Source organism: Lagopus muta, chromosome 1 (genome assembly GCF_023343835.1).
Source record: "Lagopus muta isolate bLagMut1 chromosome 1, bLagMut1 primary, whole genome shotgun sequence".
Lineage (NCBI taxonomy): Eukaryota > Metazoa > Chordata > Aves > Galliformes > Phasianidae > Lagopus > Lagopus muta.
Genome location: NC_064433.1, coordinates 124,780,172 through 124,803,618, shown reverse-complemented (window position 1 = coordinate 124,803,618; position 23,447 = coordinate 124,780,172). Strand labels below are relative to the sequence as shown.

At 39.1% G+C, this 23,447-nt stretch overlaps 1 protein-coding gene across 1 annotated transcript in view; it reads right to left on the bottom strand.

The window, feature by feature from the left end:
* Positions 1 to 23,079, bottom strand: part of ANOS1 (anosmin 1) — a 133,925-nt gene extending 110,846 nt beyond the window's left edge. The window contains exon 1 of the mRNA XM_048928523.1: positions 22,737 to 23,079. Within this exon, the coding sequence (XP_048784480.1) occupies positions 22,737 to 22,925 (189 nt within the window). The 5' untranslated portion in view covers positions 22,926 to 23,079. The remainder of the gene's footprint in view (positions 1 to 22,736) is intronic.
* Between the last annotated feature and the right edge of the window lie 368 nt (positions 23,080 to 23,447).

Below are 23,447 nucleotides of genomic sequence, written 5' to 3'. Positions count from 1 at the left end.
AATAAATTTAAAATACAGAGATTTACTCAGAGTAGGAACAATTTTCAACTAGATCAATCATCTAACTGAGGACACCTCTTTCTTGCATTTAAAGCACTGCTCACTAAAGACGATTTCCCAAAAATACCAACAGTGAGTCACTCCTGAAGGCAATTCAAAATCACCTTCCAGGTTTTGATTGGCAGGAGAAATAAAAAGAGGGAAGAAAAGGTAATCAGGCTACAAACTGGTGTTTCAGCCATGTAAGAAAAATTAGTGTCATCTACATTTCTAACACTAAGGGTATTTTGTACTGGATGAGAAGTCATTAATACAGATTTGGATCAGACACATCGCGAAGTCCAGGAATCAAAACAAAGCATCTAACTTGCATGTTATTCTTGTGCCTTAAGCACCACATATCTATATATGTCATTTTTTTTTCATATGAGCTCTAAGACTAAAAATTTCTATTCCTGTATTATTTAAGGGGCTCTGGGAATAATAAACGTAAAGACGTATCTACTCCTAAGCTCTTTTAGGAGCAATTTCAAGATTCTAGTTAATACAATTTAATTTCGATATTTTATGAATATTTGTTTAGTTTTATCATCCCAGCAGTTGTAATCATTATTTGATTTTAGAATACCACTTTTTTTTCCTGACATTACCATAGAATTTAGCTAAAATTGAGATTTGTTAACATAAGAATAGTTAGCTATGAACAACATGTCAGGTCCAACCCCTAAAAAAAGAGACATACATAGAAGAAATAAAACTTTAGAACAGCTGTAAATAACACATGCTAGTGGGAATACTTTAGTATTATCCTCAACGCCATATGAGGATTTATTATTTCCACTCACAGATCTAGCCAACAGTAATGTTAAAACAATATTTTATGTGCTGCTTCCAATTTATCCTCCCTTTCTTCTTCATATAAAATGTGACAGAGATAGCTGATTGCAATAACAGATTAGTAGTAGCTCACCACTTTATTTCAGTTATGCTACTGCTTTCCACTGATCTAGAAAAAGCACTTCTGTTTTTGAATTACATCTGTTACTTGAAACAATAAATGCAGTAAATGTCCAGATGCGTGGCTCTCCTTCTTCATAATGTATAATGTCTAGCCATGTTTTCATTTCTCCATTAAAAACTATTATTACTTGAATTAAAAAGTAAGTTTAGCAAAACATAAAAATATCGTTCAACAACCTTAATGTTATAAAAACTAACATATGAGTGATTTTTCACTGTACAAGGTGAACATGAGTTCTACAGGCTTGCTTTGAACCACAGGGTATGAGAGGAAGAACACTCTTCATTCTCCATCTTAGCAAACAGATACCCAAGTTACACAAATGTTCACTTATTTGTTTTATTTTCCCCATTTTTAATCCAATATACCTGTCAGAAAGTCTAATTTCAAAGAATCAAAAATCTCGTGTTTTAGCTAGAGCATTTTGCATCCCAAAAATCCTCAGTTCCCTCACTTCTGTTTTTCTTCAAGCCAGTTCTGACAAGACTTACACCCACGAGAGTTTTGACTTGATCCTTTCTTTGTTTGAGGGCCTTCTGGGCTGCAAGCAACACTGCTGGTTCATGTCCAGTTTTTTGTTCCCCCCAAGTCCTTCTCTACAGGGCTGCTCTTTCTCTCCTAGTCCATACACACATCTGGGATTGACCCAATCCAAGTGCAACACCTTGTACTTGTAAAATCTTGTTGAACATTTTCGGTTCACATGGGCCCACTTCTCTAGCTTGCCATCACCTGGATGGCATTTCTTCCTAAACCTACCCACTTTTTAACATAGAGGGTATATTCCACATCCTTCCTGCCTTGCCTATCCCTTCTAAAAATCTTGTAGCCTTCAACTGTAGTATTCCCATTGTGCAATTTATCCCACCATGTTTCTGCAAAAGCAATGAAATTACAGTTTTCTAATTGCACCATAGTTTTCACTAGTCCATGCTGCATGAATTGCTGTAGAGACACTTCATTTGGGTTTTTGGCATCTTTATTCTTTTGGAGGAGTCTTCCCAGATTCCTCTGTGGCAAATTTGAGGCTTAACCCTGCTGCTTCCTAAAGTCACAGCATTCCTCAGCCCTTTTCTGCCATTTAGAAGCAATTCCCCTCCCCCCATAAAATTTAGCTCTGATGATCAGCCAAGCCAGCCTCCTGCTTGGTATATTCTTGCTCCTCCTAATCAGCTGCATCCCATCAGATGACCATATGCTCAGTCTCTTGACAATTCAAGATCATGTGAAATCCTGAGTACAACATTATCCATGCAGTCATTCTTATAACTGGCCTTCCTCTTCCTTCTACCATCCCCAGCCAGAAGGACTGAGAACACTACCTGTCCTCCCAATACTTTCAATACCATCCCTAGGGAAAGAAAATCTTTTTAAACATTTTGTAATTTCCTAATTGCAGCCTACTGTGACTCTGCTTGAAAGAGCTGGGGTAGAGAGTATTTCTTGAGCTTTATCACACCCAGTAGCCTCTTCTTAATGTCCCAGATATAGGCTCCCAGCAGGCAGCAAACCTCTCTAGAGACCAGCAAATAGATGCCTCAGTGCTCAAGTGAGTACAAAAAGCAAGGAATAAGAAATCAGACAAATATATAACAAAATTTATCATTCAAACTTATCATGAAAACACAAACCGCAACTACATGGGCCATAACAAGCCAATGCAGCAGAAGAGACTTGGGAAAGAGTAGCTGGTTAGTCGCTGGGCAGAAAAGGACTTAAAGAGTCTGGCTGACAGGCAGCTGAACATGAACCAGCTATGTGGCCTCCCAGGTGGCTAAGAAGACCAGCGCCACTCTGGCCTACATCCTAGATAGTATGGGCAGCAGGACTAGGGAAGGGATTGTCCCTCTGCTGCTGAGATCACACGTCAAGTATTTTGTTCAGTTTTGGGCCCCTCATTAGAAGGATATGGAGCTTTTCAAGTGGGTGCAAATAATTGCTATGAAGCTGGTGACAAGACAAGAAAACAAGACAAATAAAGAATGGTTGAGGGAACTGGGGTTGTTTCGTCTGCAGAAGAGGAAGACCAGGGGAGACATCATTGCTCTCCACAACTACCTGAAAGGAAGTTGCAGTAAGAAGGGAGTCAGTGACAAATGACAGCACAAGTGACAAGGAAACAGCCTTAAATTGCACTATGGGAGGTACAGATTGAACATTTTGAATAATTTTTTTTAGTGTAATTGGCTGTTCACAGAAGTAATGGAGTCTCCAACACTGCAAGTATTTAAGACACATGTGATCATGATTTATTGATGGACTTGGCAGTGTTAGGTTAATGGTTAGATTTGATGATCTTAAGGGTCTTTTCTAATTGAAATGATTTTATGATTCTACTTGCAATTAAATTAATTGGTATCTGTAAATAGTCCGAGTGAACTTCATTTCAGCAAGCATAAATACATGCTTGCTTTCCCCCAGTAAGCAAATGCCCTGAACAGTTAAGGTAAAAACCTCTGTGACCTGAAAAAAAGCAGACAACTGGTAAAAATAAAAATACATGTTAGAGAGGCAATGAAGACTTAGTTTTCATCTATCTACAATCTGTCCCAAGCAACTCAAAACTACCCTTTTACTATAGCAATGGCAAAAAAAAAAAAAAAAAAAAAAAACAACAACAAAAATGTCTTTCATTTGTATCCTCATCCATAATTATCTTTTAGAACATACAATTCTTCTTTTGAAGTGCCAAACATCGGTTGTGAAAAATCAATGAGCCACTTAATCTGAAATGACAATACCTGGTATCCCTTCCATCAGTTTTGGAATACTCTTCTCACCTGAAGAAAAGTGCATATTCAATGCACTTTTGAGTGAAATTACTATCTCTCCAGATGAACTCTCTAAAACTTCCAAAATGACCAAAAAAAGCATAAAAACAAGCTCTTCCAATAATAGTTTCCCACTGATGTACAATAGAGCAGAGAAAACAATAGCTGCTGCAGTGATGAATTTAAGGACATACATTTTCAACAGAAAATGCAGAATGGAATTAACAAATTCAAATTAGGCCTAGGCCTTTAATATCTAAAATGCCAAAGCATTCACCTAGGAACAAATTTCAGAAGAAGAGGTACCAAACCCAGCAGATAGAACATTTTCTTTGGGATTTGCTTTCTCAAAGCACTTCTCGAGCATAAAAGTGAACTTGAAGTAAATGTACAAAAAAGGGGAACCAGAGTCCCACACATCTCTCCTGGGCTCTGGTATTTTAATTATCCTTTTGCATGCAAATAACTGGCTCACATTTTTCTTTGGAAACTTGGCTGAGAAATGAAAAGATCATACCTTTTTATGTAATAGCTAGAAAACTTGCCACACAACTGTCTCACCAATCCGGAATAAATGTAAACACTTATGCCCTTTGAAATTACATTTCAACATGTTTGAGGCAAAACTGAAACCTGACCAGAGAAACTAAACCACCCTGCAGAAATAAGTGAATGAGCGAAGTCATAAAGCCCAATTACAAGGTCTACCTCTGGAAAACAAGACTGATACTTAAAGGACAATTTATGCAAATATGTTTTAGTTTATTTATTTCTAAGTATTTCCCCCCCATAAGGCAAGTTTGAAGATCATCCTCTGGGAAAGTCATGGAGAGAAAAGAATTAGTATTCTATGATACCATCCATAAAACACAACAGAATCCCAGAAATTTTATGGTTCCTTGGCTTCCACCAAGGGAAGATACGTTCTATGATCCCTCATACAAAGAACTGAAATGCATATGTTTTGTTCCTCTTATAAATTTTTTCATTTTATTACAAATTATGCTTTAAAGAAAAAATAAATCCCTAGCAAGGCATTTGTCTTGCTTTCCAATGGTTCTAATAAGAAATTAAATTGTATAAAGCAAGAATCAAAAAATCATAAAGTGAACATTACTGAGCAGGACCATTTCTCACTCCTAGATAAACAGCACTGGTATTTGCATATATAGCAACTGTTTCCATTATAATCATTTGAGTGAGATGCTTCATTCCACCCTGATAGAAAATGATTAGACCTTGGTCAGTCACACTTTCATCACCTCTAGGCTATATTTAGCCACATGGCAACTCCAGCCACTACTAGAAAGCTCCAAGTAATACAAAGCAAGTGGTAGGCTGAGCTACAGGTGTGCCTGGCTCTAGCCCTGCCCCATGGATGCATTTCACATCCCTTTAGTTAGTAGTGCATCCTGGATGTACACTGCAGCTCATCTGGCTCTTTCCCCCAACTGGACTTGGGCCCCTGTACTTAGGCTTCATCTTCATCCCAGTCTTCTTTTTCCTCAGACTGGAGCCCCAGCCCGGCTGTGGCTCAGTGCTATGCCTTGTCATCTACACCTGACACTGCTCATCCTGGGCAGATAGTCATGGGCTATTCCCCGTGAAGAGAGCACTGCCTGTACTGGGGAAATTTTTGGTTCCCTGGCCCTATGAGGTAGTTGTCCTTGTTGCAGCCAGAAGCAGGAGACTGTAGGCTGGAATCTGTAGCAACATTCATTTTTCCCTGATGCGTAAGAAATATTCCTTGATCTCACTAGTAAAAGCAAAGGTTAAAATTTCAACAATAAAAGCAAATAATCACCTAACCCACGTAAAACAATAACACATGTAAAACCTATCAAAGCAAAGAAAAAAATATTACTTAATGGGACACTAACACAAGACAACATGTTGTTTTATGTATTACCAACAGGCACTTGAGTAACCTTACAGTGTGTGTTTTATATTAAAACTTGTACAGATATAACAAATGAACCTTGACTATGTACATTCCTCTGCCATCCTACGAGCACATACAACAGATGTAAACCTTTTTCTTTCTTTCCTTTTTTTTTTTTTTTTTCTTTTTTTTTTTTCCCTCCTTTAAATAAAGCAATGAATAGAAAAATGCATTTTGGAACAAATACGTGGAGACTCTGTTACTGTACCTAGTCACCACTGTCCTTCACAGTAAACAAAACATACATCCTACTTAATAGAATCCATTTCTGTACTTAAACTGCAGAAAAATAAATGTTGGTTACTGGTTAACCCAAAGTAATTAAGTTAAAGAGGTGACTGAATGTAAGAAATAGTTATAAAACTGATCTGCCTTACAGTTGGCTCTGATTACATAACTGCAGTTTGTAAATATAAATCAAAGTTAAATTATCATAGATAACACTTCAGCCTAATTTTAAACATCTGCATTTACCACCAATAAAAGCATATCACCAACAATTTAATCAAAGTATCAGCAGCACCAGTCTTATGTTTTCTTTTGGATTTAAATTGATGCCACAATCACATAATGCAGTAGCTCTGATCACAATGATATTGTGGGTTCCTCTTATGGATAAACAGAACTGTACTGAACTTAACTTTGCATTGATATTTTCCAAACAGTTCCTCAAAGTCATCTTTAATTATTGTATGTATTACAGAAAGTTCTCATAAAAGTTTACATTGAAATATGTAAAGTCACAACTTTATATGCGTCAAATGGAAAACACAAAGAAAAAAAAAGAAAGTTAAGATCTGAGTAAATACAAAAACTACTGAGTAAAATCAGCAACCACCACCTACATTGTGAGACACAGCATTATTCGTCATATCACTATCGTCAGTAGGTTCCTAGAAGACAGTGATCAAAACTCAAAGGTCATTACCAATGAAACAGCAAGAGATAGTAATTTCAAAAACTAATGATTTTGTTTTGATTAAATTTGTACCTCCAGTATGCAAAACCATTTCCCCTTTTACAGTAGTGCCTTCTCAAATAGATAGAAATACGACTAAATAAACACAAGCTGTAAAAACAAACCAGCCACAAGAATCCTTGTGTCTCACTTGTGAGTTATGACTGCCTTCTTGTGGTTTCACAGACTTCACTGTTACCACTTCTAAGACTGATCTCAACTGGATTTTAATTCTATATATCAAAAGTGTATATCAATTTACAAAGGAAGCCAGGATGACATAAACTTTACTAAGCAGAAGGAGGAATTAAAGACACTGACACTAAGTTGAAGACTTTAGAAGTAAATGCAGAATCTCACAGTAAGACATACACTTTGGGCCAAATCTTGCATACGTTTCTTGAGGTTATGTAATCCAGTTGAGATGAACAATAGCTAATCTAAAGCATCAATAGGTAACATAAATACATCTCACTGACTAACTGTTCTAGCTCTACTTCAAAATCCCCACCCTTCCAACATATTTCTTAATGTAACCTTTCTAACATGTCATAAAGTAGATTTTGCCACACAAATGAAATGATAACAAAAGTATGCTGGTGGGAAATAAACACTTAACAAGAACAAAATAGACTCTAAAAATGCTTTTACAAAAGACGATGTAGACATATATGACCTATTTAAATACACTTTAGAAATAGAAAAAAATTGAGAAAATGTGAACTATTTACAAAAAATACCAGTAATATCCCAGGTTTCAGAAATGTGTATACGTGCTAACTTATTTGACTTTATAACTGAAAATGTCAGTCCTTATCACTACTCTGTTTAACTACAAGATTATTACATAGCAGGGCGATTCCCAATGTGATGTGGTATACTTTCACAGGTTTCATTCACCTGCATTTCTTACCAGCTGATCATTCCAGGGTCAGCTACAAATACACAAGGGTATCTCCACACCAGAAATTAGATAGAGTGAGCCACAGCATATCTGTTGAGCAAAGCAACTGGTGTTGACAGATCTAAAGCCTGCACTAGGTGTATGCCAAGATTCCTTATCTTTCACATTAGTCTGGTCCCATGGACTCAATTCCCATTAACTGTTACAGCTCATTAAATTCCCAAAGATCACATCTTCCAGGAACGTTCATCCAGAAGAAACCTATTGCATGAACTCTGAAGTTGGTCCATGGTGTTGAAAAAGATAATCATGTAACTAATTCCAAACACACACTTTGATCCACATCAAAAAACACATGTGTAGACACATCTGTGAAACTTCTAACAGTTCCCACAAATACAGCAGAGAAATATTTCAGTTGTTCCATCTAGACTAGATTTTTTCTCATAAGCCATTTGATTTCATAGCCTTTCAGAGCATCCACCACTCCTTTCTGGATTTGCAATGGGGTAAGGATTCTGGTGTCTTACATACTGAAGAAAATAAGAACGAACAAAAGAGTAAAAAACACATATTGTCAGATCATCTAAAAGATCTAAAATCTAAATGTTACATCTAATCATCTAAAATGTTTAATATAAATAGTTTAACTGTATAAAAACATGGGATACTCCATGCAGTTTGTACTGTCATGAAGTAATTTCTGATTGTAAAACTGCTAAATGCATTGTACTACATACTGACCATGGGATATTTTTCTGCATTTTCTCATGTTCTGTTCTGACATGTATGTGAGAAACATCATTAATGCTTATATCTTTGACAAAAATGCATCAACACAGCTGCCCTTACCAAACTTGACAGTTCTTCGGTACTCAATTTGCTATTACTCAAATAGCAGTCAGTATCAAACTTTATACTCACACTGTTGTACTTAACCTACCAATCATTTCCAATACAATCATATGAAATTAACATGATACATTTCAGAACTCACTTTATTTGCCTTCTCTTATTAAAAGTTTCCAGTATACTAAATATTTCAAATGTGAATTGGTAGCTATATCGACTAGAAGCTGGCAAATATACCTATTTCTTTTCAGAAGAAAAATACGTTTCATGCATCATCTTTCCCAACAGAAAGAATTTGTGACAAATATTCCTTAGGCTATTCTAATTATCTTGATACACTATTATGAAATTTCTCCTTTTTTAACCGTGAAATGTAATAGGCTCAAACATAATTACCAAAATATATACTTTGTTTCAATGCCCCAAGTTCATTCAGTACTGTAAACGTGTGCAGAAAAGTGTGTAATCTCAATATTAAGAAAATAGTGCAAGTAACGATCATAAAGATTAAATACGCAGTCTATAATTTTGAACACATTGGTGTTCCCAAAGATTCACATACACTTATAAATAATTTTTTCTGCAAAAAATCCTATTTCCAAAGACTGTTACTGCATAGCATTGCTCTCAAAAATAACAAATGTCAAAATCAGCACAATTGTTGTAGATCTAACAGTTGTATAAAACAGTCTTGGTTGTTTTTTTTTCCCCTGTTGTCTATAAAAGATCAGGCTCAGCAAGTGAGACGCACTTCACCAAACCTGGGACTTCCTACTGACATTTGGACAAGTTTTCTGCAGTCATCCAGGAAAGAATGGCTCAAATGAAAATATCTCTTGGACTCGCACACAGTACAGCCTATCTTCAATCTGAGTGAAAAGCAAGATAATAATGTTAACATATGCTCAGAAAACACTAATTCAAAGAAACATATGTCAGCCACACAAAAAACTGCTTTCATCACAACAGTTAAAGCAGCACTTCAGGAAGAAGTCCTATTTCCTAGACATGTTTTAATTGCTGCAGTTCTTCAGTATGTCTGCCTTGATTGTAGGCATTACAGGAAGACAGGCAAAATGTAATGGGTATATTTTAATTAGCCCACAACTTTATTATCTCATACATATAGCATAACACAGCTACTAATCATACTCATCTCTCTACAGCTTCTATTGGTTTGGCCCTCAGCCAGTCCCTTCCCAGTTCAGCTCAGTTGTGCAGGAAGCAATCCACACTACCACATTATTAAGCCAATAACAAAGAGGATGCCAGTTGCAGCCACGTATCACACCAGATGATGAATGTCCCTCCCCTTAGTATATCATTTAACAAAAGGGAAGCTATGACCCCTTTCTCCTGTCTTTAGTTGAGTGCTGCTGTCTCTCACCAGCTCTGTCCTTTAAATCTTGTTCATATTTGTGTGCAGACCACATTTTTACTCGCACACTCTTTTAAGGAACTGCAAAGGCTCACACAACAACAAAGGTTGCAATGGCATTGTGTTGACAATGGATGAAAAACAGGTATCATGTGAAGTTAGACACAGTAGGGTGGGATATATGAGTCTTCCCACTTGATCCTAGCTGAGAGCCTTCTACCCTGCACAGACGTAATATGCTTCTGACAGAAGAAAGGCATTTAATTCACACTGCAACGGATACAATTCATTTCTTCCACTTAGGAGCTTCCAGATTGTTAAGAGTATGCCGTTTGATACGTACACAGTTGCTACAGTCCAGTCTTCTACACCATCCAGCAGCCAATTTTAAATTGTGGGAAGAAGGACAGATGAAAAGGAGAGGAAATGAACATAAAATATTATTGCTTGAGAAAGATACAAGATACTAAAACTATTTGTAATGCCTGAGCTACAGAGATATTAACTGGATCTCTCTACAGTGCCAATTTCAGTGGAAGTTCTAAGTTGCCACGCCATATTGTGATAAATCTTTCCATAAATAGAAAGTCCTTTCAAATGCCTGTTTTCAAAAATACAGTCTGATAACTAGCTAATGAAGACATACCACGAAGAAAAAATAAATCTCTCTTCAAGACAGGACTGAAGTATTTGTCATTGACACACGTCTGGTTGCCAGAGATATAGCTGCTATGCACAGGAATCGTTTCCTGACGAGTATATCATGTTTCAGACATATCTGGCATTAGGTGAAAGAGTTTAAAATTTAGACAGCTTAATTTGTGTTGAAGTTATTGAAAAGCTTGTAACACGAGAGGTATCAAAACTCAGCCTAAGTTCCAATCCAAGCCACAATATTTTACAGAGTCCAGTCAATGTAGACAATTAGACATAGAATTTTTGAAAAAATTCCACTGGTAGGATCAGAGCTGAAGTTTAAGATTCTGTTTTGTGTCTTCAATCTAAACAAAGAACTATAAAGGAAAATAAAATAACAATTTCCACATATTACAAGCTGAATTTTCTACAGCTGAGATTAATACCAGTTATCAACATCTTGGCTTATCAGTAGACTTTTTCTATTAAAACTTTGTTTCTCTTTCTTAATATTAAATAATCTATTCTCATAAGAATGACATATTTTAGTTGTTCCATCCCTGGAAACCAGATACTGGTTTCAGGAACTCTATCCCTATTGCATTGTTACCTTCTCACCTGTGTCTTCTCACCTGTGTAAAGCAATTAGGAAAGACAGTGAAGTGAAATGGGTTGTGGTACTACAAATATGTTGATAATATTCAGGTTTGTTTTTCATTGGACTGAGGAGCTCTGCTTGATTTGCTTTCTCAGTGGGAAGGTCATGGATGAGAACAAATTGACTGAGGCTCGATCTATACCAGATGGATGTACTAGGTATGAGTAGGCATCTTCAGGGCATGAAAATTTGACATCTGTTTCTATTATTAAGAGGACAAGTCATGCCTGTTGATGAAGCTTACAGGGATGTCTTGAAATCCCTAAGGGCACCTGGATATACAGAGTAACAATCAGTAACTGGGCAGTATCATATTTAACAACAAAAAAAAATACTTAACGTCTTCAGTGATATTCTTAACCCTGATTACATCAAAGTGTCTCCCTATCTTTTTATACAATCTGAAAGAATCACTTCTAAAAATATCTCTGCTGGAAGTCAGGGATTTTTGCATGTGGTAAATGTGTGGCAATTCATTTTTACTTTATCCCAATAGCATAGTAGCATTTACTACCACAATTAATTGTAAAGGAAGATTAATTAAGATAGTATTTAACAAATTCATGTTAATATAAACAGTATATTGGAAATTCTGTGTGTGTATGTATATACACACACACAAATTCTGAACAGATAGTTCCCATACGTTGTGTACTGGCCTAAGAGTATTTCCACTCAAATCTCTGGAGACATTACCATCAACTGTAGAGATATTACAGAAAAATTCTGTATTAAACTACTGATCATATAAATGAAAGTACTGATGCTCTTTCAAAAAGCTAAAAAATCTCCAGCAAATGAAATTACAGGAACTTATAATACATTAATGTGTAAAGCTCTTTAGTCTTTAAAATCGAGTCATGCTTTCTACCCAAAAACAAATATGTCAGAAAACTCCAGATGTTCATTTCTTTCTACAACTTGGAAAACAGTTGAAGTTCAGTTTAATTTTCAAGTCGAGTCCACATTTCTGCTCTTTTGTTTAAAAAAAATAAGGTTCACAGAGGCTTGAAGTAATTATTAGATTCTGTTAAACATAACTGCTGCTGAAATTATGGCTTTGGTTCTATCTAGTTCTCAAATGTATGTTTGTGCTTCTCTATGCTTAAGCAAAATTTTTCACAAGATGAGCTAATAAGCTGCATGTGCAATATCAAATGCACTTCTATTCCAGTTGGTCAATGAGGATCCACTGGATGAAAAATTCATAAAATTTAACAAAAGCTTATAATCTTTCATATTGTTCATTCAAATTTATAACTCAAAATCCAACAACAAGCAGCCAGTTGCAAAAATCCACATCCTAGTTCTCTCTTTATTCTGATAAACATTCTATAGCTGATAGTAACTACTATATGCAGAGTCATACATCTCAATAATTGGATGATTTTTGCTTCTTTCTGACAGTTTTTTAATGCCAAACATTCTTTCCACCTATTGCAGGTCCAGAATGACCAAAGGGGAAAGAAGCCTCAGGCTCAATACATCCATTTCCCTTCCTAAAATTGCTAGATATTAATCAAATGTCAACACATAAACTCTTTATGACTAAGAAAAATGGGGACAGATAATGATGTGATTCATTTTTATCTAGCTGTAGTTCCACAGTAACATGATTTCATTGTATTCATAGGAGTTATAACCTTCACCTAATTGGAAAAAAAAAAAGAAAAAGAAAAAAAACACAACACCTTACTGCATTAGTTTCTATATAAGAACACCAATTATAAAAAAAAAAATAATAATAGTCATTGTATAAGTACTCAACTGCTATCTCTCCTCAGTTTCATCTATTTGTTTCCTTACCACTTTGTCCATCCTTGTTCTAAATTCCAACAAAATCCAAAGCCCTACAGCAGATGAGGTTAAGAAACGAATTTACAGTGCCCAAGATCAAAATAGCCTAGAGGCCTGATTGGAATGTTTTTGTTACACATATTAACAATTTAAAAACATCACCAATTCACCACAGATTATGTATAGTCCTATACCTATGCTTTAAAACATGAGATGAAAAATCACATTCATGGGTATGAAGTGCATGTTTTTTGTTTTTTTTGTTTTCTTTTTTGTTTTTTTTTTAATATAAGTCAATGCAAAGATATCTCCCCCAAAGAGTAATCCATAAAGAAGAAAAACAAGGCTATTCTTATAAATTCCAAGAATGAGAAGGAAAATCAAACTATGTTTGCACTGTATCAAATGAGCACATTATTCTTTTATAATCTTCACTATCAACTTTAGTCTCTGGTTCTGTGAAAAGAAGACATCTACTTTAAAGCAATCATTATTTGCCTCGTATTATCTTGTTATACCCATAGCAGCTAGACTGGAACTTTCACAGGCAGCAAAAGCATGATCTCTTTTGGCTAAATGTGCAGTTTGACACGTGACAGTAGGGAAATAGCAGTAGTTTGTCAAAACTTCTGACTAGGAACAAAAGAACTTTGCAGTAGACACAGCCTAATATTATGCCTAAAGAGGCAAACAAGCTTTGTCTAATGTATGGAAATATACCATGCATACAGCTCTTCACTCATCACATGACCAAACTTCCTGTGTATGTGCAACAGAGTAAATCCAGCACTTCTGAAAAGGCATGGAGTGCACCCATAAAAGGATACAAATTTTCCCTGAAAAATTGGGATCATTATTTAATACAAAACACATGTAAGCAAATCACATATTGATTAACTCAAGGGAACAGGCTGCCACCAACAGAACCTATGTCTGGTTGAAAGCTTTCTGCAGTAACACAATAATGTTCAGAAAGCAAAAGTAACCTCTTCCTCTGCATCTCTTTTCCTCACAATTCATCAGAGTGATTGGTCATGGTTAAAGAATCTAGCAAAGACAAAAGGAAAAGCAAGATGCCATCATCCAGACACAGCTTAACTGCCTTCACCCTGCCAAGGTACTTTTAGTAAAGAACTGGACAAAACCAAGGTGAATAGAAGTTAGCCAAATGTCAGCACATTTGTCTGACAGGGTGTACACTTGAGCATCCCTACTCTAGAACAAACTATTTGCCTGCATGGGACAGGTAAATGACAGCACTATGAATTAACTAGATCTTCATGGTAAATTCTCTTGGAGGTGTTGCCTGTAAGCACTCTTCCTGAAGAAGACCAAAGAATTTTCAAACCACATTTTTTACTAAATTACAAATAAAAATAATTAACCTTATCAAATCAGGTAAAACCAAAGCAGCTCAGAATTAGCTGACATTAAAAGTATTCACAAACAATTCTTACTATGCCCACTGTATCCATGACAGAGCAGTTCCCTATTTTGAGTCCCAGTTTCAATTAATTTACTCTTCGATCTCAATAAATCAGTAAAGTCCACAATACCCTCTACTCAGACACACAGTTTCTTTTCCCAGCTTTGTCTTCCCCAGTGCATGCTTACCGGAGGTCACGTTTGTCCAGCTTTCTCCCTTTAGAGACTGTCTCTTCATTTGCTTCTCCTTGAACTTCTGGGCCATGACTTCCTCTAGTAATCTCAGCTGCTGCCAGGGGATTTACTCCTTTTGCAGACTGAGTCAAGACACTTGTTTTAAAAGATGATAATGCAAAATGCAAACCAAGGGAAAACAAATAAATAAATGCTGAACATTCAGCGTCCATAAGGGTATAAGATGTAGACATTTTCCTGTATTATGTTTTTGATTAATAAGTATGTTTAAATCATTTACACATCAAATCTCTTTGACAATCTAGAGGAACACTGATGAGAATATAGTTAAGAGAAATCAATGGAAATTTTTATATAAACTTTAGGCACAGAATGTTCCCCAAATCTAGAAATAGCTGGTATTCTTTCTGGTGGATGAAAATGAACATAGTCTATTTTCAAGCTTTAAGGGTCCTCTTACCTTTCAACACCTCTAGTATCCACCTTCATACCCTGTGATCTCTTGGACATTAAAGGATCAAAAAAAAAAAAAAAGAAAAAAAAGAAAAGAAAGAAAGGGGATACAACTACATTTGGGCTAGCAAGTTCACAGCATTCTTCTTTGCTGACAAAGGCTGCATAGGTCCAGTGTTTATACATGAACCTGATCCAGCCGAAATCAACAGTAGGCTTTTCATAGACTTCAAAGGTTTTTGAGATTTAAGACCTTGTAAGGCTTAGCTATGAGAAAGATGAGAAAATGAAGATGCTTGGTGTAAACTCCTAATTAAAAAAGCTTTTGGTTCAAGGTTTATATTTGCTAGGCACTGATTACTTAAAATATTTTTGAATGCATCTTTTCTATTATATCATAGTCTCAATCATTAACAGTACTTCTAATTTTTAAACAGATGCAAAAACAGTCATATTTTGTTTCTCTGTTTACAGAAGGTAGAGATGTTCTCAAATGCAGACAATCACGGAAAGCAAAAAGTTACACGGAACAGCTAATGGAGACGCAGACCAGCTTATGAATAACAATCTCTACTTGTAGATACACACAAATTCAGAACTCAGTCTTAAGAAATTTGACCTTTGCAAAATGACAAACATTCAGCATCTGGGAAATCAGTCTGGTTTTCAAGCTGCCTGAGGAATTGTATTGTGTTTTTTGTAGGTTTGTTTTTTGTTTTTTGTTTTTTTTCCCCATTACAGGACACTTAAACCCAGTAACAGAGACAATTCGTATGCAGACAATAGTTCAATAACCCTATGAACAGTACCTAGTTTATAACCTATCTTTTCATACTTTTTTTTTTCACTGCTTTCAGTATTAAGTGCATACATGTTGGAATGGGAAAAGAATTTGTATTTGAAGAAATCCCAGTATTTCTCTTTCAGAAGTTTTCTAATACTTTTCAAAAGTAACACCTCTTTTCCCTCAACATAAACCATTGACATTAAAAATATGCCTTGCCAATATTTTCTACACACAGAACATCTACCTCAAAATGCAACGCTCAAAATTATATTAACAAATTAGAGAAATCAAAACCGCTGGATAGCAATGACCAGGCTCTATAAGCCTTGAGCTCACAGTGACTGTGAAAGCCTTCACTAATGCCAAAGAGATCTGAGTTTGGTCATGAGAAAAAGTCACACCCCCGACCTGGATGTGACTGCAAAGATGAATTGGGAATCAATTTCACAATGTAGATTCTCAACACCTAGAACAGCATAGGATTTTTTCTCTAGCTGTAGTCATCATTATTCAAAATGAACATTTAGTCTTCAAAAACTTTACATAAGATCGTGTTAGAAGATCTGTGCATCTCTTGTTCACGATGGCAGATCTCCATAATACGAGCACACCAAATGTCAGAATAATTATCCACACCACATGCCATCTGAACAATAAAAAGCAGAAGAATAATCTAGAGTTTTACAGTTTTTTATGAAATCATAAAGTAACAGCAAATGTTCAGATCTGTCTGTGGAACAAAATTAACAGCTGTGTTCTTATAAAGAGACATATGAAAGTCAGAATTATTTAACAGAAAGACTATTTTTGGAAAGAAGATGAATACTGAAATGGCAATACAAGCAGATGGCACACATTTCCTAAGTGGTAACATTTTCTAAGTGGTAGAAAAGATTATGAACACGCCCTGGAAGACCTACATCTCAGTGCTTGGGCAGCCTGTGAATTGAAACTTAAGTGTTCCATGATTAAAATACAAGTGGTGCCTACTAAGTAGCATTGCAGGTATTTCCAAAAGACACTATGAAGTATGACAGCTGCTCCAAAAGTAATATCTCCTATTTTATTACGTTGGCCCACATCAGAGGCAGATGTTGGTGCTACTGCAGCAGAGGCTTAACCTTCCTGCCAGTACTTCATTACAGAATCACAGAATTGCAGGGGTTGGAAAGGTCCTCAATACATCATTGAGTTCAACCCCCTTGCTAAAGCAGGTTCCCTATAATAGGTCACACAAGTGAAGTTCAACAAGGCCAAATGCAAGGTCCTGCACCTGGGTCAGGGCAATCTCGAACACAGATACAGATTGAGTGGAGAATGGCTTGAAAGCAGCTCTGAGGAAGATTTGGGGGTGTCAGCTGATGAAAGATTAAACATGAGCTGGCAATGTGCACTTGCAGCCCAGAAGGCCAATCATATCCTGGGATGCATCAAGAAAAGTGTGACCACCAAGTCGAGGGAAGTGATTCTGCCCCTCTACGCTGCTCTCATGAGACTTCACCTGGAGTACTGCATCCAGTTCTGGAGCCCCCAACAAAAGGACGTGGATTTGCTGGAGCAGGTCCAGAGGAGGGCCACAAAGATGATCATAAGGCTGGAGCACCTCCCCTGTGAGGACAGGCTTGAGTGAGCAGAGGGCTCTTCAGCCTGATGATGAAAAGGCTCCAAGGAGACCTCAAAGCAGCTTTCCAGAGCCTGAAGGAGGCCTACAGGAAAGCTGGGGAGGAATGTTTTGTAAGGACAGAAGGAAAAACGGCTTTGAACTGGAAGAGGGTAGATTTAGACTAGATATTAAGAAGAAATTCTTTACTGTGAGGTTGGAACAGGTTGTCCAGCAAGGCTGTGAATGCCCCCTCCCTGGAAGTATTCAAAGTCAGGCTGGATGGGATTTTGAGCAACCTGGTCTAGAGGGAGGTGTCCCTGCCTATAGCAGGGAGGTTGGAACTAGGTGATCTTAAAGGTCCTTTCCAACCCATATGATTATATGAACAAAAAACTCAACGTGATAGTTTACTGGATTGCATCATTACTAATGACAAAATGTGGTGTCACCTCTACAAGCCAAAACGGCTGAATTGGCAAAATGGGAATTCCCTTTGAAGAAAAGGCTCCAGATCCAGACGATTCAGCCCTCAGCAGTTAAAAATATGTGCACTGCCTTTCGGGATAGGAAAGGGGTGATCCTTCTGGACTACCTGGAACCCAAACAAACCACAACCTCCGACAGCTATGTAACACTGATTAAGCTGAAGGCTCAAAATTCGAGTCAGGTCAGAGAAGAACCTTTTCCTCTGTAACACGATAACCTCAGGCTCCATGCCAGTTTGAAGACCATGGAGTATGTTGCCAATCTTAGCTGGATTGTCATACCAGACTCATCATACAGACATGCTTTGGGGCCTTTTGACTTTCAGGATGATGAAAGATGGACTGTGTGGGCAACATTTTCCTCAAAACGATGCTGTTATAAAGCTGTGAAAATGTAGGTCACCTCCACTGGTGTAGATTTTTACCAGCACAGCATACAGGCTCTTGTTCACCACAGCTGAAAATGCATAGCTAATGGCAGTGACTATGTTGAAAAAGCAGTGTTTTGTAGCAGAGAATGTGCTCCATTTAATAATGTTATTGTGCTCTTTGTATCTGTTGTAGTTCACTAAGAAATAAATAGGAGCCACTACATTCAGAGTGACCTATGTAATTTAAAGTTTTCTAATTATTCAAGACAGTTACAATAAATGATTTCTTCATGATCTCAGTCTTTTCTGCAGTAGGGCAGAAAGAGACATATGAATGCTAGATTTTTCAGTTTGGCCTACAGCTTCCATCTGGAATTGATTGCAGGTTTTTGCAGGTGCAATCACTTTGGAGTTACAAGCAATTTGAAGGCAGATGTGCTGGCATTTAGACAACTAACTGCTTGACTTGTAGGTAAAATCTGGAACTGTCTATCCAGAGGTAATCACTTGCATATTATTTGCTTGAAGGTATAAAATCTGAGAACTTCTAATTGTTTCTTTAAAAGAATTGTCTGGTTTCCCTCAAAAACTTTAGTTGTTCTGGTAAGTCATACTCTATTCTAAAAAGTTAGAATGGAACTCATCTAGTATTCAAGAAATTTAGTTTACATATGAACACAGAACCCCTATGTGATCAAGTTCATCCTTACTTGTTGGTACATTTTTAATCAGTGCCCACCTCAGTGAGTTAAAGCAACACCTCATAATGGTAATTATAATTCTGGATCACACTATATCTTTTTTCTATATCTTACATATCGTTTATATGTATAAATATATATATGGATTTCCATCTTAATAATAAATTAATATATTTGCAAGATTCAGTTCACAGCTGAAGACTATCAAAACAAAACAACTACAGAGATATGCAGATATCCAAAAAAGAGCATCTGCTTGGATTTACCACTAGCATTTTGTTTTTAATGCATAGACAACCATAAATGACCATTTATGATCATACATAAACCAATACAAGAAACTGATAACACTAAGAGTGCATTAAAAAGCACTGTATCTTTAAGATGTAATTACTCCTATTGTCTGTTCCTGTCACCTCTTCAAATCCAGTGCTAGGCTCCCCAGTACTCAAAAGAGTGTAGTGGAGTGTATCCAGCAAAGCTCCATTATGATTAAAGTACTATAGCATCTCTTGTAAGAGTAGAGCTTGGTTTGTTGTGCCTGCAATAGAAAAGATTCTGGGGTTATCATCACCACTTATAACTATCTGATGGAAGGGAATAAAGAGAACAAAGCTGGATAAACTCTCCACAGTGGTGCCCAGTGTCAGGACTAGAGGAAAATGAAACAAAGGAGCTTCTCTCTGAACATGAGGAAGTTTTTGTTTTGTTTTTTTCTTTTTACTGTGAAGGTGACTGAACACAAGAGGCTGCTCAGAAACATCGTGGAATCTTCATCCTCTTAGGTATAAAAAATGTGATTGGGGATAGCCCTGGCCAACTTGTTCTAGCTGATCCTGCTCAGTGGACTGAACAAAATCCCAGAAGTGCTGCTGGAAACCTACTCAATGACTCTGTGAGCACGTGGTTGTGGCTTCTCCCTGTTCCTGTGTGCAACTCCACACATCACACATCGACAATCTAATCACTAACTACCAACAGACTCTTGCTGCTGCAGTTCTTCCATCCTCTGTTATGTTCCGCTATGCTCTTGGCTCCTGACCTGGCGCACAAGATGTCCACCTCCACTGCCTGAGCCTATTTAATAAGCTGTATGTATAAAGCACAAAGACGTTTGAGAGGTCTGTAAGATATTACAACTAAAATGAAAGATCCACAAGCTCATGGGTCCAAGTAAACACTGTTCATTCTTCACAGTATTTTCATATTGCACATTTAGCCTATGAGCTTGCTCTGACATTTACCCCAAGCTTGTTCACAAATAAAACTTTCAATCAAGCTGTTTTCTGAACCTGGCTGAGAAGACAGGCAGTAGAGGTTAAAATCCAAACAGTGCTTTTACTCAACTTGAAAATGGAATGCTAGAGGCCGTTGCTATGCCTGCTCCCTCAACATGGGACAAGTTCATCAAAATGGGACAAGTTCACCAAAACTAATACCACAGATGGGATAGGCTATACCCATACACAACATAAAATGTATATAATAGAGACATAAAATATATGCATGTATTTCATACGTCTATGATCCATATAGTGGGATATCTCCCATATTGATCCCATACGTCCCTGTTGCGATCTCTGCTTAGAATTCTCCAAATCATCAAAAACTGGAAAATTCTTGGGAACTGCATAGCAAAAAGCAGGCATCTGCGCCTGTTTAGCAAGCATTCTGAAGATTATACAGTTCAGATTTAAATGACTCATTCTTCTTCTACCTCACACCAACATGGAAAACAAAATCAATTCTTTGACTTGTGTCTTGGTTAAAATAATATCCTGCTGAGAATGCACCTTTAAAATGGGCTTTTAACTAATTCTCAAATACAACTTAACAAAAAGAAAAGCACCAAGAGTACAGCTCTCTCGACCTTCTCAAACAGAGATAGTGTTCTTCACAGGGGAAAAAGTGATGAAAAAACCTTGTTCTTCATGGCAAACAAAACATGGCAAACAGCAATTAGAGAAGCAAATGATTATTTGCTATTGATATCACTCACCCTCATCCCCTGTGAAGTGCTTTTGGCACCATGAACCACATGACTTGAACTCTCTAAAATGTGAAGTCCTCCAGCGAGTATTTATTTGCTATCTCCATGACCTCTCACCATTGAAGTGGTACCTAAGGCAGTGCTGGGAAATGAGTGGGTCACTTCTTTCAGATTTTGTCCTAACTGTGGGATACTACAATTCTTTTCTGATCCTGTTTGGAGGAGCTGGTGTTTGGTTCACTTCAAAGGTTGAATCAGATTACAAGATAAGAGGATATCTCTGCAGCGAAAAGAACTCCAGAAACTGCTGCCAGTTTAGATGAAAACGGAGGGGCATAAGGATGGCTGTGTTAAAAGGAGGAAGAGGAGAGAAAGTGAGAGCAATATCACATCCTCTGGCACTCTTGGAAGTCTATTTGGGAGAGCATCCAGTGCTCCCTGTACTACATAACTCTCCTCTTTTCCCTCATTAAAAAACAATGCAAAGCTTAGCTCTTACAAAACGTGAGCACTTTATCTTCTAAACGTTTACAGTTTCGTATCTTGCAGGAGTTCAATCTCTGGTAATTTAGATGAATTACAATGTGCACGTTGGGGTTAAAACTGCAAGATTTTCACTGATTACAAGAAAACAGCCAGTTATTAAGTCCTAACTGAGTAATTTGCAGCTTATTTCACCCTGGCTAATTAAAACGTAATCACTATTGTTTGGCAATGTGCATTCTGTCAGCAGTTTTAAGTCAGAAAAGAAATCACGCCAAGAAAACACACGCACATACAAAGAATAAGCCTTTCACCAGGAACTGGCTTGATCTAAACTGCCTCGTTAGCGCTTCGTTAGCCACTGAAACTGTAAAACAAGTAAGTTACAATCTCCTGACAACGCAATAACCGCTCCCGAGATAATGAACTATTTTAACGAGCCCTTCGCTTCCAACAGATGCCGCGAAGCGGGGCCGGCGCTGACAGCGAGCCCTTCGCCGCTCCGGACCCGGCGGAGCTGCGGCGGAGCCTCAGCCTGGGGAGCGTCCCCGCTCCGCCCAGCTGGGAGCCAGCCACACGGAGCATGTTAAGCTTTTCTTCCACGCTTTTTCTTTTCTGCTCTCGGCTTACCCTTAAGTATCTCGGCCTTTGTGCCAACACCTTAAAGCTAGTTTACACCCAAAACGTTGGGTTCCGGTTTCTGATTCAAGGAGACGCACGGGTAAGGCGAGGAGTGCGCTGTATGTAGGGCTGCGCTACCCCGAGGTGAGGAGGCTGCGATTCCCAACCGGCTAAAAGAACCCTTCCCAACAGGGAGCTGGCTACTACCGAGCGAGCAGCTCCGGCCGGTCTGTGGGCTTCCGTCATTCCATTGGCTCAAATGTTTGCATCGCTTAGAACAGGTGAGGAGATAGGAAGGGAAAGGCGTTTGTTGGATGGGGAAGAACAGGCAGGCACTCACCTCCCGTAGTCGCTTGAGAAGCTTTCAAGGCACTCCCCCTCCCCACTCCCATTCCGTTAGCCAGAAGCGCTCCCGTTTGTTCCAGGGACACCTGCGAGAAGCCGGAGCGCCCGGCCCGCATCCCGCCGCCCCGAGGGCAGCTGACACGCGCGTGCCGTGCCGGGAGCGCGAGCGGCCCGAAGAGCCGCTGCCTCCTCCCAGCGACGGAGGGGCCGACGCCGTGGGGCCGTGCCAACCTGCCCGCCGCCGTCCCACGGAAAGCCATCCCGAAGTTTGCCCCGGAGAGCTCCGGCCCCCGCAATCCTTAAGGCCGCGCCGGGCGGGCAGCGGGGGCCGAGCGTCCCCGCGCGGCGCCGTGCCCCTACCTGGAAATGCTTGAAGAAGGCGGAGATGCGGGTGATCTGCAGGCTTAGGCACCTGGAGGCGCATCTGGCGGCGGAGAACGCCTCGTCCTGCCTGCGGGCGGCGGCGGCACCCGGGCTGGCGGGGCTGCCGCTGACGGCCGTCACCCAGAGGAGCAGGGCGAGGGACGCGCCGGGCGCCCTCCGCACCATCGCTCCGCGGGAGGAGAGGGCAGAAAGGCGGCCGGGCGCTGCGGGCTGAGCTGCTGTTCGCCGGGCGGGTGCCGGGCTGTACTGGGGGCAGACGGCTCCGCGCCGCAGAAACTAAACAAGAAAGTTCAATCATTCAACTCTCCTCACCCCCTTCTCTCCCTCCCCTCGTCCCACAGCCCTCCCCTGCTCGGCGGCGGGCGGGCCGAGGCTGACAGCGGCCGCGCCATTGGCTGCGCCGAGCGGCAGCGCCGGGGCGGGCGGGCGGTGTGGCCGCGGGCAGGTCGGCCGCTGGGAGAGGCGTTCCTGCTGCGCGCCGCCACCTGTGGGCACCCGACGGGCAGGAGCCGCGCGCCGCGCCCTCACGCGAACGTAGTAACGCGTAGGGGCCGGGGGTGACACCCGCTCGTGCTGCCCGGCCGCTGGGGAGCGATCCGTAGCAGCGCGCCGCTGCTCGGCCAAGCCCCGGCCCTCCTTCTGTTAGATCCAGGGACGGGCAAGGGCGTTGTGAAATGACTTTTTGAA